Raw genomic sequence first — 16174 nt, forward strand, 5'->3', positions numbered from 1 at the left:
ATTCTTTTTATGTCATTTTTTTTTTTTTTGTTTTGGCGGTTTGGCGTTCAAAATGGTACAAGTGTGTGGGTGGTGGTGGTCGTTGGTTGTTTTTGTTTGAGGGTATTAAATGGGGGTTTGAGTAAGCCGGCTTTGAATGCAGTCGACGGTGTGGTAGAATTCTGACAAATAAAGTTAAAAATGTCACACAAAACATAAAAAAAAAAAAAATTATTTCAATTCTAACTTATTAAATATAATTTCAAATTGGATTTCTATGAAATTCCTATTCATATTCTCCCTTAAAATAAAATGTTCGTGTTTTTTTGATAAAAACTTAAATATTCTACAACTATCTACAATTAAGTTGAAGTAAGAATCGCCATTCGATTCTTTCAATTCTATTCTAAATCTGGATCACTAATCGTCTAGAGACTACACACGAATTTTCATAAATATTTAAAAAGAAATAATATATTATAATAAAACAATAATAATTGGCGCGTACACTTCTGTCAGGAGTTTGGCCGATCTCCTCTGACTCTTTGTGGTGTGCGTCTTGATTTTGTTGCACAAATGGAGAATGGCTTCTTCCCCTACTGCTCTTAATTTACCCTCATTTGTTTGAAATAAAAAATGGAAATATAAAAATATACTTGTTCTTCATTTTTAGTCTGTGAGACGAATGATTGGTGACAGAGTAACATTGGTTCAAGTTTAGTGATCTAGGTAAGAGGATAGAAGTTTCATGAAGCTTTAAAAATGTTTATTGCACTTTAACACTTCATGGTAGACATTGTTTTTTAATGAGAAGTCAGACTTCGCTGTTTTTCTGAGCGCATATCGACTGTGAAAAAAGTAGCGGGCTCACAGTTTTTGCCCTTTTACTTCCAAGTTGGACATGGCTGTTCAACTTATTTTCATAAAAATGGATTTATAATAAAACCATGTTTAGTCCTTTATGCTTGATCTTAATTCAAAACACTTCAGCGTTTTTTGAGCGTTTCGTAAAACTTTCAAACCTTTTACAGTAAAAAGTATTGGGTCTGAACGAGCGGATAGATTGTGGATGAAAAAAAAAAATTAATGCTTTGTAAAAACTTACGAAACTTTTACAGTTACATGTCAAGAGTCTGAAAGGGCGAAAGAATTCATGGGTATACGTAAATGAGCCACCCTGCTTCTCAATTTTACTTAAATATCTAAAACTCTAAATAAAATAAAAAAAAATCCAAATTAACAACTTAAACTTGTGCATGTTTTAAACCAGTTTTAAAAAAGATTTAAGATTTCCGAAAGTATACTTCCTTTATCTCTGCCTATCAAAACACATTTGGAGTAATATTTTCACAAGATCTACTATGTTGGAAATAGCTTTAGAAATGCTTTATATGTCGCTCGAAAATGGAAAAAGCTTTTGAAAGGCTCGTGTAGTCTAAACGAAGATAAAATATTTCTATGCGTGTTTTATTCTATTGCTGTTTTGAATACATTTTTGAATTAAAGATTAAGAAGATGTGGGGGTTGATCTAAGACCTAGTCGCCGATAATGGTTTGAATTGCTTGATGTGATGTTTTAATGTGATGATGAAGTACTATATTTATGAAATATGAAAGGAAAATCTAAGCCCAAAGATAAGAGAATTTAACGAAAGGAATGCAAGTACTAACGCGTCTGCTTCTCAAAAACTATAACAGAGGGACCTACTGAGAAGTTTGTACAATTTATTTATTTCTTAATTAATTTTAATAATTTTCTTTTGAAAAATCAAAAATCCTTTTCCTACTAAAATTACATAAATCAAAGTTTCAAGGTTTGTGCAAATTAAAAAACTATTAACGAACTTTTATAAAAATTTCCCCTTTTAAACCAGAATTTGTAGAAAATTTTCGAGACAAAATTAAATAAAAAAAATTCAACAGAAATTCCTAAATTTTTTAACTCTTCAATCAGAATTTGTTCTTTAATTTTAATTTGTTTTTTTGAAAACAAAAAAAAATCATTCTCCTACAAAAACCATATAACTCAGAGTTTTAAACATTGTGGAAATTTAAAAAAAAAAGTAAAAGATTTTACTAATTTTGATAAAAAAATTTCAACTGTTTAATTAGAATTTATCGAAAAATTTCGAGAAAAAAGTGAAATTTAAAAAATTAAAAAAAACGAGTTTTTATAAAATTTCCACCTTTTTAATCAGTTGATTTTTTTAAGACTGCGTAGAATTTGAAACTTGTATGGATTTAATTTTTATATATTTTAGCAATAGCTTGCTTATGAAAAAAATTCATTCTCCTGCAAAATCAAATTTCAAACTTTGTGCAATTAAAAAAAATAATAAAACATTTCACCTTTATAATCAGAACTTGTAGAAAAATTTCGGGACTAATTTTCTTAAAAAAAAAAAAAAAAATAAAAATATCGTTCTTCTACAAAAATCGTGCAAAGTAAAAAAAAACTAATTTTCATAAAAAAATTGAACTTTTCAATCAGAATTTATAAAAAAAAAATTTGAGAAAAAATATTGAACCTATTTCTTAAAGCTGCATACAGCTTGAAACTTGTATTTATTTATTTCTTATTAAATTTTAATAGTTTTCTTATGAAAAAAATTCATTCTCCTACAAAAACCATAAACCCAAGTTTCAAACTTTGTGCAAATTAACAAAAAACAAAAAAAAAATGTTTACTACTTTTGATAAAAAATTTAAACTTTTTAATCAGAATTTGTAGAAAATTTTCGAGAAAAAAAGTAAAATAAAAAAAAATCAACGAATTTTTACAAAAATTTCCATTTTTTAATCAGAGTTTGGAAAAAAATTTTGAGAAAATGTGTGAAATTTTGTTAAATTTTTCATAGAGTTTGAAACGTGTATTTATTTATTTCTTCAGAAAAACAAAAAAATTTTATTCTCCTACAAAATATGAATCTAAGTTTCAAACTTTGTGCGAAGTAAAAAGAAAAGTTCAACCAATTTTCATAAAATTTTTTAGAATTTTGTTGAATTTTTTTTTTAAGTTGCACAGTGTCTGAAGCTGGGATTTATTTATATGGTCTTTGTTGAAGAATTAACCATATTTTCACAAAACATTACTAAAATTAAATAGAAATAAATAAATGGCTAAAACTCGTAAATAAGTTCTTCATTATCCTACACCAAACCACGCAGAGCACTAAGAGGATTAAGTTATTTAACAGTCTTGAAGACGGAACAACGTGAGGAATTAGCTCTAGAAGTACAGTCTATATGAGAAGCCTCGACTTCCCACAGGATTACCAAAATAATGCTACGAACTTGCAACATGAAAACAACCAACTTTATTTTATCACCCCCAAGGAAGGAATGTAAACAATGGGTTGAAGTGCTGACGTTGCATTGTCTCACTCCATATCGCGCACCTAAAATGGGGTGGGTCCAGAACGACGCGTGTACCTTATCCGAAGAAGAAAGCGGTACGTTAGAACACTTCCTTTGCCACGGCCCTGCACTAAACAGAACTCGTTACAGCTGCCTGGTATAGGTATACTTTTTTTTCTGAAGTGACAAAAGTTTAAATATCTTTTTTTTTAACTCGCCAAGACATGTATCACGAACTATGTTTAACACGATTCGAAAAACACTGGTAACACTACGGACCCTTGTGGTCTATGTGAGATCTATTCAGATCAGCCAAATATACCTAACCTAACCTAACAGTTATATCGAAAATTTATCAACTGAGAGTATTGAAATTATAGGTACATCCATCACATTCCTATATCTAGAAATCGTAAGGAAAAGGAGTCACTCTACTCCGGATGAAACCTATTTTCTTATAAATCCTTACTTCAACCACAGACGAACTTAAAGTAATCGATTATGTGGTATTTGCTTTCTGTAGAAAATTGATATAGAAAATACAAGAAAGAAGTCTATGATCAGGCGACGAAGCGAGGTACTTTTAGGCAATGCAGAGTTAGCAGTCGTGATGCATTCGAGGCGTTACTCAGGTCAGCAACCACGTGTTCCATGGTATATTTGGCCATACAGCAATTATCAGAGCTCCGGGCACAGAGTTGTATAGAAAGGTGTCAAAAGTGGCAAACTGATATCTGAAGGTTACCGTGAAGGCGGGTATACTGTCTGACACCCTCAAAAGAACGCTGGTAAGCTTAGATAAACTTTTGTAAAATTTTACTGAATAATTTTCTTAGTATGAGATAAGTGCTTCATATACTATATATGGCGCATTATTTGGGCCCTTTTCAAGCTTAGTATGGAGGAGCGTTAAGAAGGAAAGAAAAATTTTATTATTTTTCTGAAAGCTTATTTTAAAAGTTTGCAAAAGGTCCCAAACTCTCAAATAAAAAACTCGCTGATTAATATTAATAACTTATTATTTTGATTTTACTTTACCTCACCTTTAGATTGTCCGACGAATGCTTATAATGAAAGTTCGCAAAAGCTTCTAGACTCCCAAACAAAAAAAACTTTCTGATTAACAATTTTTTATTTTGATTTTAATACGAAATCCAAAAACTGTTTATTCCAGTTAAAAAAAATTTTCGAAAACTTAAGAGCATAGTAAATTTTTTTAGCAGTGTCCTGGCAGAGAAAAACTCAGTGATTGATAATATTTTATTTCAATTATTTCGATTTTCCTTGCATATTTTATGAGTTATTCATTAAAAAAAAAAAAAAAAAAAAATATGTACAAATTAACCCTCCATTAGGCACCATTTTTTAAATCTTCGGTTGGGCACTAGGGCTGGGGTTTTTTTCGCCCTGTTCTAGGATCAGGGCCTTTTTAAGAGGTATATCCATAAATTAATAGAAATTTTAATTTTAGCAAGCTTGAGCTTCTAAGTGGTTAGTTATCATGGAAATATGCTAAATTCACGTGCAAAGTCGATCCGGCTGCCAGATCTGGGTGCACAACGGCGGGCTAAAGACTTGAACATTTTTTTTCTTTCGCCCCTTTAATGTGCAAACAATTCGAGGCATGCTAAAAAAAAAAATTGTGTAGGGGCGAAAAAACTACTCATTCGTCAACTGATTTCCAATGAATTCTTTAAAATAAAATAATATAAAAAATAACACTTTGTTTTTAGCAAAATCGTCTTAAATAGACAACTCAAACACGTTCTTGACTCCAATTACTCCTTTATATAAATATTTCGTAAAGCACTTCCGCTAATTACTCCTCTCTAGCTATTTAAGCAGCAACACAAAAAAAAATTCCCAAAAAAAAAAGAAGAAAAACAACAACAATGTATATACACATGTGTAGGTTGCATAAACCACACCTTCTTTTGCATTCAATTAGGCTTTTAATATAAATATTTCATTTCGGCGGATGCTTTTGTATTTTGCGTGGGTGGTGTTGGGTCGGTCTCAGGGGATTGGTACTGAAGTTATTGGCATGGATTAAATGATAATTCGTTTTTTTTCTTGTTTTGGAACGTTGGTGTGCATTCAGGGCTACAATTCGATGGATGGCAACAACGCACATTAATGTATGAGAAGTTCGACAGTGTGTGGCAGCGCGTTGTTTCTCTCTTTTGATGCCTTGGCGGCTGCTGTGATGCAACAATTGTGGCAGCAATTTTTTATTTTATTTTTTGTTTGTTTATGAGTGCGGGCACGGCGCGATGTATGACTGAAACAGCTACGCTCTGCGTACATACTAATACTACGAAGTATGTATATACAATTACAATGGTAGGTAAGTACTATATGACAATGGTAAGAGGTAGTGAGAGAACGCTATGTTTTTGGTTCTTTTTTTTATTACAAATATACATTTTTTTCATTAAATGAATCATTTGTTGTTTAATGAAAATTGACATTTTATTTTACTAACAACTTTTTGCTTAGGAGTTCAAGGAATGAAGTGGTGGCGGTGGTGGTAGTGGTGAGAAACACATGTGAAGGCTACTAGTGTTGGTGCCTGGGGAACTTTCATAGGCATGTATTTTTGGATGGTTTACAGTATTAGTAGGGACTGGTACGAGCGAATGCAATGGCGCGTGGATTGCACAAATGTGAGAGTATTCGGACATTAGTTGCGTGTTCGAAGGATTGTTGGTGGGTTGGTTGGATTGACTGTTTGGGGATGTTTTGATTTGATTTGTTGCAAATCAGCAACTAAATGTTCGAAATGAACGCATACGCGCAGGAATTTTGTATGTTTTTGGGATATTGGTTATGTTTTGTTGGCTTCTATTTATTTGTTTTACTTTTCTTTTTAAATTGAGGTGAGGTTGAGATGATTCGATTTTTTAAATATGTTTTTTTTTTTGTTTTACTTGAATGAAAGGCTAAACCATGTAAGTAAGGTTGCATGTATTTAACGACTCAAAACAAAATAGTAAATATACGGAGTAGGTTTCAACATTTTTCAAATATAAAAGTTGTTGCGGAAAAATTGGATATTAAATTGGTGCGTAACTTAAACGGGGAAAAAACTATAAAAAGGGGCATCTTTCTCTCTCACTTTTTTCGATTGTGGAAAAATGGTGCTGGGTAGAGTGGTGGTTAGAAGTTTATATAGATAGTACAAAGTTTATTCGGTTTTTAAGTAGTTACTTAATTGTTTTTTTTTTTAATAAAATATTACTTGCTATAGATTTTTAAAATAGTGTACTAAATAATTTGCACATTTTTTGTGAATTTAAAATTCAGTTTTTGCACAATGTGGCACTGCGAAATACACAGTTATTTAAGAGACTTAGTACAAGGTTAACAGTTTGAGTACGAGTTGTGCACTTTGTTTAAGGTACTAAATTACCCTTTGACCTTAGTTACTTTTGCTTCAGTGAGCGTAGCGCTCAACATGAAGTGGCTTAAGGCTAGCGAAACAACTCTAGAGATTAAGCTGATAGGCTTATTAAAAGTTAGTCGTAATAATGTACAGATTTCTTTTCTTCAGAGTTTAAATGTATTTGTGACATTTTTGAACGCATTTTCTTTTTCATTGTTAAATAGATCATGTTTCTTTGTTTTTTGTTTAGTTTTGTTATCATCATCAAAGAACCTCCTTATACCGCATAATGTTACTTCAGAATACTTAGAATAAATTTCAAATAGTGAAAGTACGATCGTTATTATTTAGATTTGCTTTGATTCGTTTGTTTATTAACAGATTGATTGATTGCTCGATTGATTGATCGGTTGATTGATTGATTGTTTGAACGTACGGTGTGTGCGCATGTGTTTGTGTGAATCAATTACTTGTTACTAATACAGCGTACAATGTGTATCGTGTATGTATTTTTTGTTGGTTTGCAATTCAATTCGACAAAATAGTTTGTATATACAATAGTATGTACTTTAATTGATTTTTAGAAAAATATGGTATTTTGCAAAAATCGATATGTACTTAAAAATACTACATTATGAGCTAATAGCAATTTTGACTAATCAAGTTTTTTGTTTTCTCTTGTTCAAATGTAATTTTTTGTATTTCTTTTTTTTTTGTATTAATTTCATATATCGTTTACTCACCTCATGTTGATTAAGTATTGAGCCAATGCCACCGAATCCGGATTACCGCTAATGGTGATTGTACGATCGGTGTTGCCACCCTCGCGTTCCTCGCAATTCGAAATGCGTATCATTGCACCGGAAATTTGACGTATTTCGGCAATCTTTGTGCCACCCTTGCCGATAATGCAGCCAATCAAGTCGTTAGACACCGTCATTTCGTGTTGCTGTTGTTGGGTGCGACTTGTATTGGCTGTACGTAGTTGAGAGCCAGCGAGTGCAGCCAAAGCTGCTTTAAAAAGTAAGAGAAAATGCAAAAAACCACAAAAAATTTAGCAAATTTTCAATATTCAAAATAAATTATACATCACAACTAACCTGTTGGATTGAGACCACCTGTATTGGTTGGTGTTATGCCAGCCAAACCCAACGCTGCCAAACTAGCCAATGGGTTCTTTGCAACCTAGCACGCAGAGAGCCAATAGCAACAAGCAAGCGAGCGAGTGTGAGAGAAAAAAGGAAAACGAAAATAAAAGCAAATAATTAGTTTATGTTTATTATTGATATTCATTCAAGTATTGTTTGAAAAAAATTTATAACCACTTCAGTGAAAAAAAAACGCACTGCTTGTATTAGAAAGTGAAAAATCAAATTATTTAACACTATAAATATTACGAAGATATATTTACAAAAGAACAAACAAACACAACAAATACATGGTTTTAGCAGCAACAGAATTTGTTGTAAAAGAAAGTGTTAGAATGCATTTAAAAAGTTAAAAATTAAAAAGAAACTAACTTTGAAACAATTGCAATAGGCGCAAGATATGAATGTAAACATTTTAATGTTAGCTTTAACATTTGGATGTTGACTTCAACATTTGATTATTAACCTTAACATTTGGATGTTGACTTTAACATTTGATTATTAACCTTAACATTTGAATGCTAACTTTAACATTTAAAAACTAAATTTAACATTTGAATGTTAACTTTAGCATTTGAATGTTAACTTCAACATTTGATTATTAAGCTTAACATTTGAATGCTGACTTTAACATTTATTAAACTTAACATTTGAATGTTAACTTTATCATTGACATGTTAACTTTAACATTTGATTATTAACTTTAACTTTTGAATGTTAACCTTAACAATTGATTTCACTGCGTTACAAAAACGAACTTTTTTTCTGACCTATGAACCAAATATACATTTTCGGAAAGGGTTCTCCCCTAAAAATACACGTTTATCGGCGATTTTCATGTACACGTCAGAATTTTGTTTTTTTTTATGTATAAAATATAGAGCTCGTAGTCCGCCTGTGTGAACAACTTTGGATAAATTTTTAACCCTTTTTCCGTGATCCAATCGCGCTGAATTTCTGCAGGCAGACTCGTGGAAATGTTTTTATTATGTAAAATTAAAAAAAAACATTTATCAATTCTCAGATTTTCTTGAATTTTTTGTTTTTAAAAAAAAAATTTTTTTTCTAAATTTTCGGCATACCTTGAAGGGACTCCAAATTTTTAAACAACTTATTAACCTTTAATTTATTGTTTCATACAACACACTCTGTGCCGTTTGTGTGTTTGTTGCGCTACTAGGCGACGTATACTTTTATACGTATAAAATTAATAAAAAAATTCGGGGTTTTATATCTCTATTGTAATGCGGAGTGAAATACCTTTCTTTTGATACCCACATCGGCATATCTCATGGAATTTTTTTTTTAATTTCGAACTGTTGGCAACCCTGTGAAACATTGTCAGTGGCAACACCTAGGTGAAAAGTTTAGAAATGTGATACACTATCTGTGTGCCCAATTTCATTCAAATCCGTTAAGCTAATCCTGAGATCGTGTGGCTATACAGATATGCATACAAGAATTGCTCGTTTAAAGTTATAAAATACAAAAAAAAAAAAAAATTGTGACGTGTACATGAAAATCGCCGATACACGTGTATTTTTATTTTTTATCCCCTTTCCGAAAAAGTAATATATAATATAATTCGTTCATAGGACAGAATGTGTGTTACGCGGTATTATTAACGTTAACATTTCAATGTTTACTTTAACATTTGGATGTTAACTTTAAATTATAGAAACTAGTACAGCTACTACGTACGTAATAAGCTGCACTGTGACATAGTGAGATAACGGAGCAGTGTATTATGGAAAGAAATACATAGTAGAACTGTTCTAGTGTCAATGTGTTTTAAATTACATTAAGAAGTTGGAGAAAGAGAAGTTATTAATATACAGGAAGGGCACATGGAGCAGTGAAAATTAGTTTTCAATGCTCACTGCCATTTTTGCGTGTTATTTTTGTGCTGAGAACGATGCGGAACTAAACTAGATCTACTTCTCTATGTTTTTTTGTTTTTTGACTCAAAACTAATTTTTGCTACTGATTGTTTTCCTGCTGTATTTGGCATTTACATCGAATATGTAATAAAAAAGTTGAATAAATTAGTTTAACTATTCTGTTAACTTACAAAATAAAAGTACTTTTATATGCCATAATTATTTGTTTTTTCAATAACAAGACTGCGCCGCAGCGCTGCGACTGGCTGACTTCAAACTTGTGGAAGATGATAATAAAGTTGCACCTTCGACTCTAAAATCAGTTTAAAAATGTAGTAATGAAAGATGGTCTATTAGGTCCTTCCTCGTTTTCCTAAGTTAATATATATGTATCGGGTGTTTTGTTTTAGCTGTATGAGAATTAGCGATAGTTATCGATAACTATGATTTGACAGCGGAGAATGGCAAACTGTGTTTACATTTCTGTGCAGTAAGGTTATTGGGAAAAGCGGTCAAAACTATATTAGTACCGATCGAATGGACCATGTAACTCGTAGCCGCGGCGAACATATGCTATCTACAAGATAGCAATCAAAAAACCACACTTCTGTTCCAACCATACTTCTGTTATGTATTAATATTTTAAGCCTTCAAGTTTTAAGAAAACACCCGATATATAGACCTACAATAACAACAACCTGATATTTAAGACTTAGATACATATACCCTATATCCTATAGATATTTTTTTCCTTGTTCAGATCACGCTTTAGGCAGCAGAAGATGTTGTTCCTGTGCAGCGACAAATGCGCAGCCCCACTACTTAGGACTGGTAGCAACAGGCTAATCAACTACCCTGGCAGTAATCTATTTGATTAACGTAACCTAAGCAAGCCAACTAATCAAATATATCCTATAGTTTGCATAAAGCAGCCCCCAATAGTAAAAGTATTATAGTTTGCAGTCCCCAATAGGGAAAGTGTTATAGTTTGAGATACTTTTATGACATTTAAAAATATTTCTTAAAAATTGTAGGCTACCCGCCTCTGCTTCTGCAAACTAATTAAATTTTGTAAGTTTGCCTAATCAATTTAAACCACTTGCCTAAAGAATCTTCAATCTTGGGATGCCTTAATTCTATTAGGCACAAATAAAATATCCTAACTTTGCCTAAGCCGAAGAGTTTAGTAGTAATCAGAACGTCCAACTATTATACAGCTCTAAATCAGAACTAAAAGAATATATAAAAAAAACAAAAATTAAAAAAAAAATACAAAAAAAAAACAAAGTAACAAAAACATGCGCTATGTATAATTTTACATTTTGTAGAGTTGATAGTGACAGTGAAGAAGAGCGAAATATTGTCTTTACGCTCTGGAAAAGTTGACAAATATGTATATATGTATGTAGTAGATAGCGGTCATAAAGAGAACAAGTAGTAAATATGTCTGAATGTATGTATGTATGTGTGTATGCAAGGGGCTTGTGGCTAGAGTAGTTCATAGCACATTAATAATTTGGATTACGACTAAGTACAATACGAGGGTAACTAATGGGGACTGGGCACATTCCAAGGGACGTTACAACAAGAACAACAATAAAGAACAAGAAATGCGCATACAATTAAAGTGGAATGTATATACACATACTATAGAAACGTAGATATGTAGATAGTATACAAACAACAAAGTACTAAATCTAATATACAGAGCAATTAAAGGGGTAAAGAGTGCAGTAATGCAGGGAAATTGAGGATTAATAATTTGAGAGAAAATATGATAATTTACGCTTTTTAGATGAATCATTAACATCACTTATGTTCGATTTTAAGTTTTAATCGAGAAAAAATATGCATTGAAATTGTAATAACGCATCCTAATTACCGAAAAAATTTTAGTAATAAAGTGAAAAAGAAAAAAATATTTTTTTAGCAATTCTGTAGAAGAAATGCTAGGTTGACGCTCAATATGCCCATTTTGATTGAATGATACAAATTTTTATTAGCAATTAATATTTCGCCGAAGCACATGTATGATATAAGGGAACAAACTACGTGGCGTATGAGTAACATTTGCTTACAGGTACTCACTGACTTGAGGCAATGGAGCAAAAGAGTTTTCTTTAAAGTGAACTATGTTTGTACAGTGTACTCTCTCTTAAGCGGACAAATAAGAGAATTAAAAATTTGTCAGTTTAAGGGAGGTATCCGCTCAAGAGATTTTTTTTTTTAATTCTTAAGGATTTGTGGTATGTACTGAAATAAGAGTCCGTTTATAGGAGGTGTCCGCTTATGAGAAAATTGTAAAAAAACTTAATAATATGTTATGGGAGGCTTCTCTGCTTAAGAGAAAACAAATTTTAAAAATTCTTAAGCATTTGTGGTATGCACTGAAAAAGTGTCCGTTTGTGGTAGCTGTCCGCTGAAGAGAGATGTCCGTTTGGAGAGAGTACACTGTATATACTTAGATGTGCGATTCACAACTTCAAGCCCGGGCTACGCTTATAAAGCAGGAGGATTCGTTTGAGGCCTTGAATTCAGATTGTAACGATTTTCCATCAATATCGCACGATGCATTTTGATAGTTAGTTTCATCGATCTACCGAGGGTTAGATACAGATAAATTTGTAAAGAAACCATCTTCGAACGGGCATCACCCGAGTCACCAGCTGTCATGGGAAAATTAAATACCACGACTTATTATATAAAAAATAAAAATAAACAGGCGGCTTTTGGCTTATTTTCATCAATTGATTGATTTTGAGCTTCGCTAAACTGCAACTGCACATTTCTTCGCTTTTAGCAGGTCCTAAAATTGTATTTAGTTTATACCACACATGTATTTTCTTTCCCAGACCGATTACTTTTTATCCCACCCTCGTATTACAATCTTGCTTTTAAATAAACTTGATCAGCGAATAGGTTTGGCATGATTTTCAACTTTAACTGCACATAGCTGCCACTAAAAAGTAGTAAGTTTTGGGAATGCAGTTTTGAAGCCAGTTTAATTCAGAAGCAAACGACATGAAGGCACTATGCTTAGGTGTTTCAGATTATTTTTTAAGAAAACAAAGCAAAATTTCTTATAATTTAATATGTCACCAGAATAGTTTCAGTGTAAAAAGCTAGCAGTACGCTTTGTGCTTCGTAGTTTGCGGTATCAGGTTAAACGTTTTCTTACTAAATTCAGTCTCGAATCAATTTAGCGGAGATTTTTTTTTATTGCTATCTGTTTTTTAAACATTAATCAATCTTTTTACTAAAAGCTATTTAATTCATTTAAGAGAAAACAAATACAAGTATAGAATAGGCCCAATGGTGCATCCATTCACTATTTTATGATAAATAATAATTTGGACTAATTTATTAATATATGAGGTATTTTGTAGAATTTCTCTTGAATCTGGTGAAGGTTCCGAGATTTGCATTTATTCCTCTGACAAAAGGATTTGAGTACGTTTGTGGTCCTGTGTTGTGTGACGTGGCATATTTTCTTATTTCTTCAATTATTGTGGTTACTTTGAGATCACAATGAATTTATGCATTTGTGATATAATAAGTGGCGTTTAAGATCATTCTGAGGGCTTTCCACTGGAATCTTTGAGTATTTCAATGTTGGACTCAGCTGCAGTGCCCCAAAGTTGAATGCCATATGTCCATATCGGCTTCAAGATAGTTGAGTAAAGTGAGAGCTTACTTTCGTGAGAAACATGGGAATTTCGAAGTAGTAACCAATTTAGGTATCTAAGTTTTATTCCTAGAGACTTCCGTTTGGTGAAAACATGTGATTTTGTTATCAAGATGCATGCCGAGATATTTTGCGACATTAGTTTGGGGGTGGCTTATATTAAATGGAGAAATGGGTTGTAGAAAATCCCATTATATTTATCATTACTTTGTAATTTTTACCTTTTAATATTTTTTTTTACAAATAATATATTTTCCATTCTTTAACACAAATTGTTTTAGATATTTTGTAAATAAAAAATTCTTTTTATGAAATCTATTATTTTTAAAAATAAATAAAAATTAAAATTTGTCTACGTTCTCGGATGCCAGTGGTAAGAAGCGTTTAAAAGTTATACTTCAGCTTATTAGTTATGAACATTAACTCAACGCTAATAGGCTGAGCAAAATAGGTACTGAAACGATATTAATTAATATTAATTTAGAACTTTATGCGCTCCTGCTTTGTCCGTCTGTTGGTAAAGTATATCTAGTATAGTGCAGCTCACAATTGTCAAATATGATTGATGTACAGCAACTTTTGCACAAATTATACCAGGTATATACCTATGAAGTGAGACTTTCAGCTATTAGTCCATAGATGTCGCTAGGAGTATTTTTAAACCTTGCCAAATGTCTTGTTTTTTTCGTCTGTCATCTGTTCAGTTTATTGTTTGTTATGTTTCAAACAACAATGCATTTTTGTCGCTCTTAAGAATGTCGAATTTCATGCCTTCAAATTACGATTTGCCGATATCGTTGATTTTCTGTTATCAATTGAAGAAAAACGCTTCTCCCGGTTCAAAAGGAAGTCTTGTTTGCATTGAATCGCTACGGGTGATGAAAAATGGGTGTATTTCTCCAATGCCAAGCGTAAATGATCGTATGGTCCGCCCGGCCACAAGGCAAAAACAACGGCCAAACCAAATCGCTTCGGCCTCGAGGCAATGCTGTTTGTTTTCTGGGATCAGCGTGGTACAATTTGGGACGAGATATTAAATCCAGGTGAAACAGTTGACGGTGCTCGCTACCAACGACAATTGACCGATTTGAACAGCGCTATACACCGAAAACGCCCAGAATTTGCCGATCGGCGTCACAAAGTAATTTTTCTTAATGACAATGCACCGCCACATCGAACAAGAGCGACCCGGAAATTGATGGAGACGTACGATTGGGAACCGCTGGTGCATGCGGCTTACTCACCAGACTTGGCGTCTTCCGATTATCATTTGTTTGCATCGATGGGCCACGCACTTTCCGAGCAGCGCATCAATTCTCACGAGGAAGCCAAAAAATGGTTCGAAATTGGTTTCCGGCCAAAGACGGCCAATTTTTTTGGCGCGGTATCCACAAATTGCCTGAGAGATGGGAAAAATGTGTCGCTAGCGATGGCTATTAGTTTGAAGATTAAATTTATAAACATTTTTTATTAATAAACTTTTGAAATCGAAAGAAAAATTCTCATTTCATAGGTATACGCCACGTTGTATATAGGGGTGGAGTGCAAATTTTCTTGAAATCGCTTTTGGCAAACCTATAGAAAGTTGGAAGTAAGAAAAACAAAGTTGCTTCATCGTATACTAGGAAGTGCTCCGACACCATTAATTTTAAAAAACGCAATCTTTTGATTTTCACTTCCCAAAATTATTTACTATTTATACACTTTTTGTTGCTGTTAGTGCTAAAATTGATTTCCAAGCGTTTTCATATCCGCCAAAGTAACTTATAATGCTACATTGTTACTGATATAAATAATCGCCTGGATGTTGATTTAAAATAAAAGAAATGGAGGAAAAAATAAATTATTTCAGGTTTCATTATTTCTATTCAAAATATGGCTCTTCAAAATTATATGTGAATGCCTAAGTGTTTGTTGAGAACGTCGAGTTATCGATGTTGAAGGCGATTCAGCAACACTTTGTGCTAGAGCAGCAGCAGAAAAATTTTCAACAGAGCGTCCAGTTTTTGGTTTGTCAGTCCTTTTTCTATCCTTGACATATAACCAGTTTCTTTAAATTTTTTCACAAACCTTTGAATTATCGACAAATTCGGACGATTATTTCCACCAAAAAAATCACGAATTTTGCAATACGTTGCTCCTAAAGATCGACCATTTTCATAATACTTAATTTGAATAATTTTAGCGCGGTGTTCCCACGTGTCAAATTACATTTGTCTACTTGACAAATACCAGAGATGATGACATAAAAAAGGTACCGTTTAGGAAGTTTTTGGTGACATCAAATGACTTTCAGTGACGAATTTGCATTGTGGATGATAAGATTTGATGATTTATATTATTTATTATTTAAATTATTATTATTATTATTATTTTACTTCAGTATTACAGTTAAATAGCATAAAATATAAACATAAAACCTGAAATGTTTGTTGTAAGAAATTTATTCAGCTGTGTAAAATTTCATTTATTTTTCCTTGGGCCCTCAAAACGTTATCCAAAGGGTAAAATTTTGTGAATTTTATTAACTCTTATAAGGGCAGCATTTATTGCTATGCCATTACAATAAAAAAATAAAAATAAAAGACCATATGCTATCGCTCCACCTTAATGTATATATGTACATATTACAATTTCAATGCTTTCTCAGTTTATTCGTAAATATTTAGCGCATAAATGTTCATATTCTAATTACGTAGCTTTAACTATAAACTAAATGCTCAACATAACACAAGTCCAT

At 32.2% G+C, this 16174-nt stretch overlaps 1 protein-coding gene across 14 annotated transcripts in view; it reads right to left on the reverse strand.

Annotated features, from left to right (window-relative positions):
- LOC128860394 (poly(rC)-binding protein 3) overlaps window positions 1-16174 on the reverse strand; it is a 192025-nt gene that overhangs the window by 23382 nt on the left and 152469 nt on the right. For 11 of the 14 annotated variants that reach the window (XM_054097901.1, XM_054097900.1, XM_054097899.1 and 8 more), the window contains 2 exons: window positions 7822-7906; window positions 7465-7735 (listed from right to left, as the gene is read on the reverse strand). In XM_054097901.1, the coding sequence (XP_053953876.1) occupies window positions 7465-7735; window positions 7822-7906 (356 nt within the window). The remainder of the gene's footprint in view (window positions 1-7464; window positions 7736-7821; window positions 7907-16174) is intronic. The other 3 variants (XM_054097902.1, XM_054097903.1, XM_054097896.1) reach the window with 1 other exon arrangement.

This window comes from Anastrepha ludens, chromosome 4, assembly GCF_028408465.1.
Source record: "Anastrepha ludens isolate Willacy chromosome 4, idAnaLude1.1, whole genome shotgun sequence".
Taxonomy (NCBI): domain Eukaryota; kingdom Metazoa; phylum Arthropoda; class Insecta; order Diptera; family Tephritidae; genus Anastrepha; species Anastrepha ludens.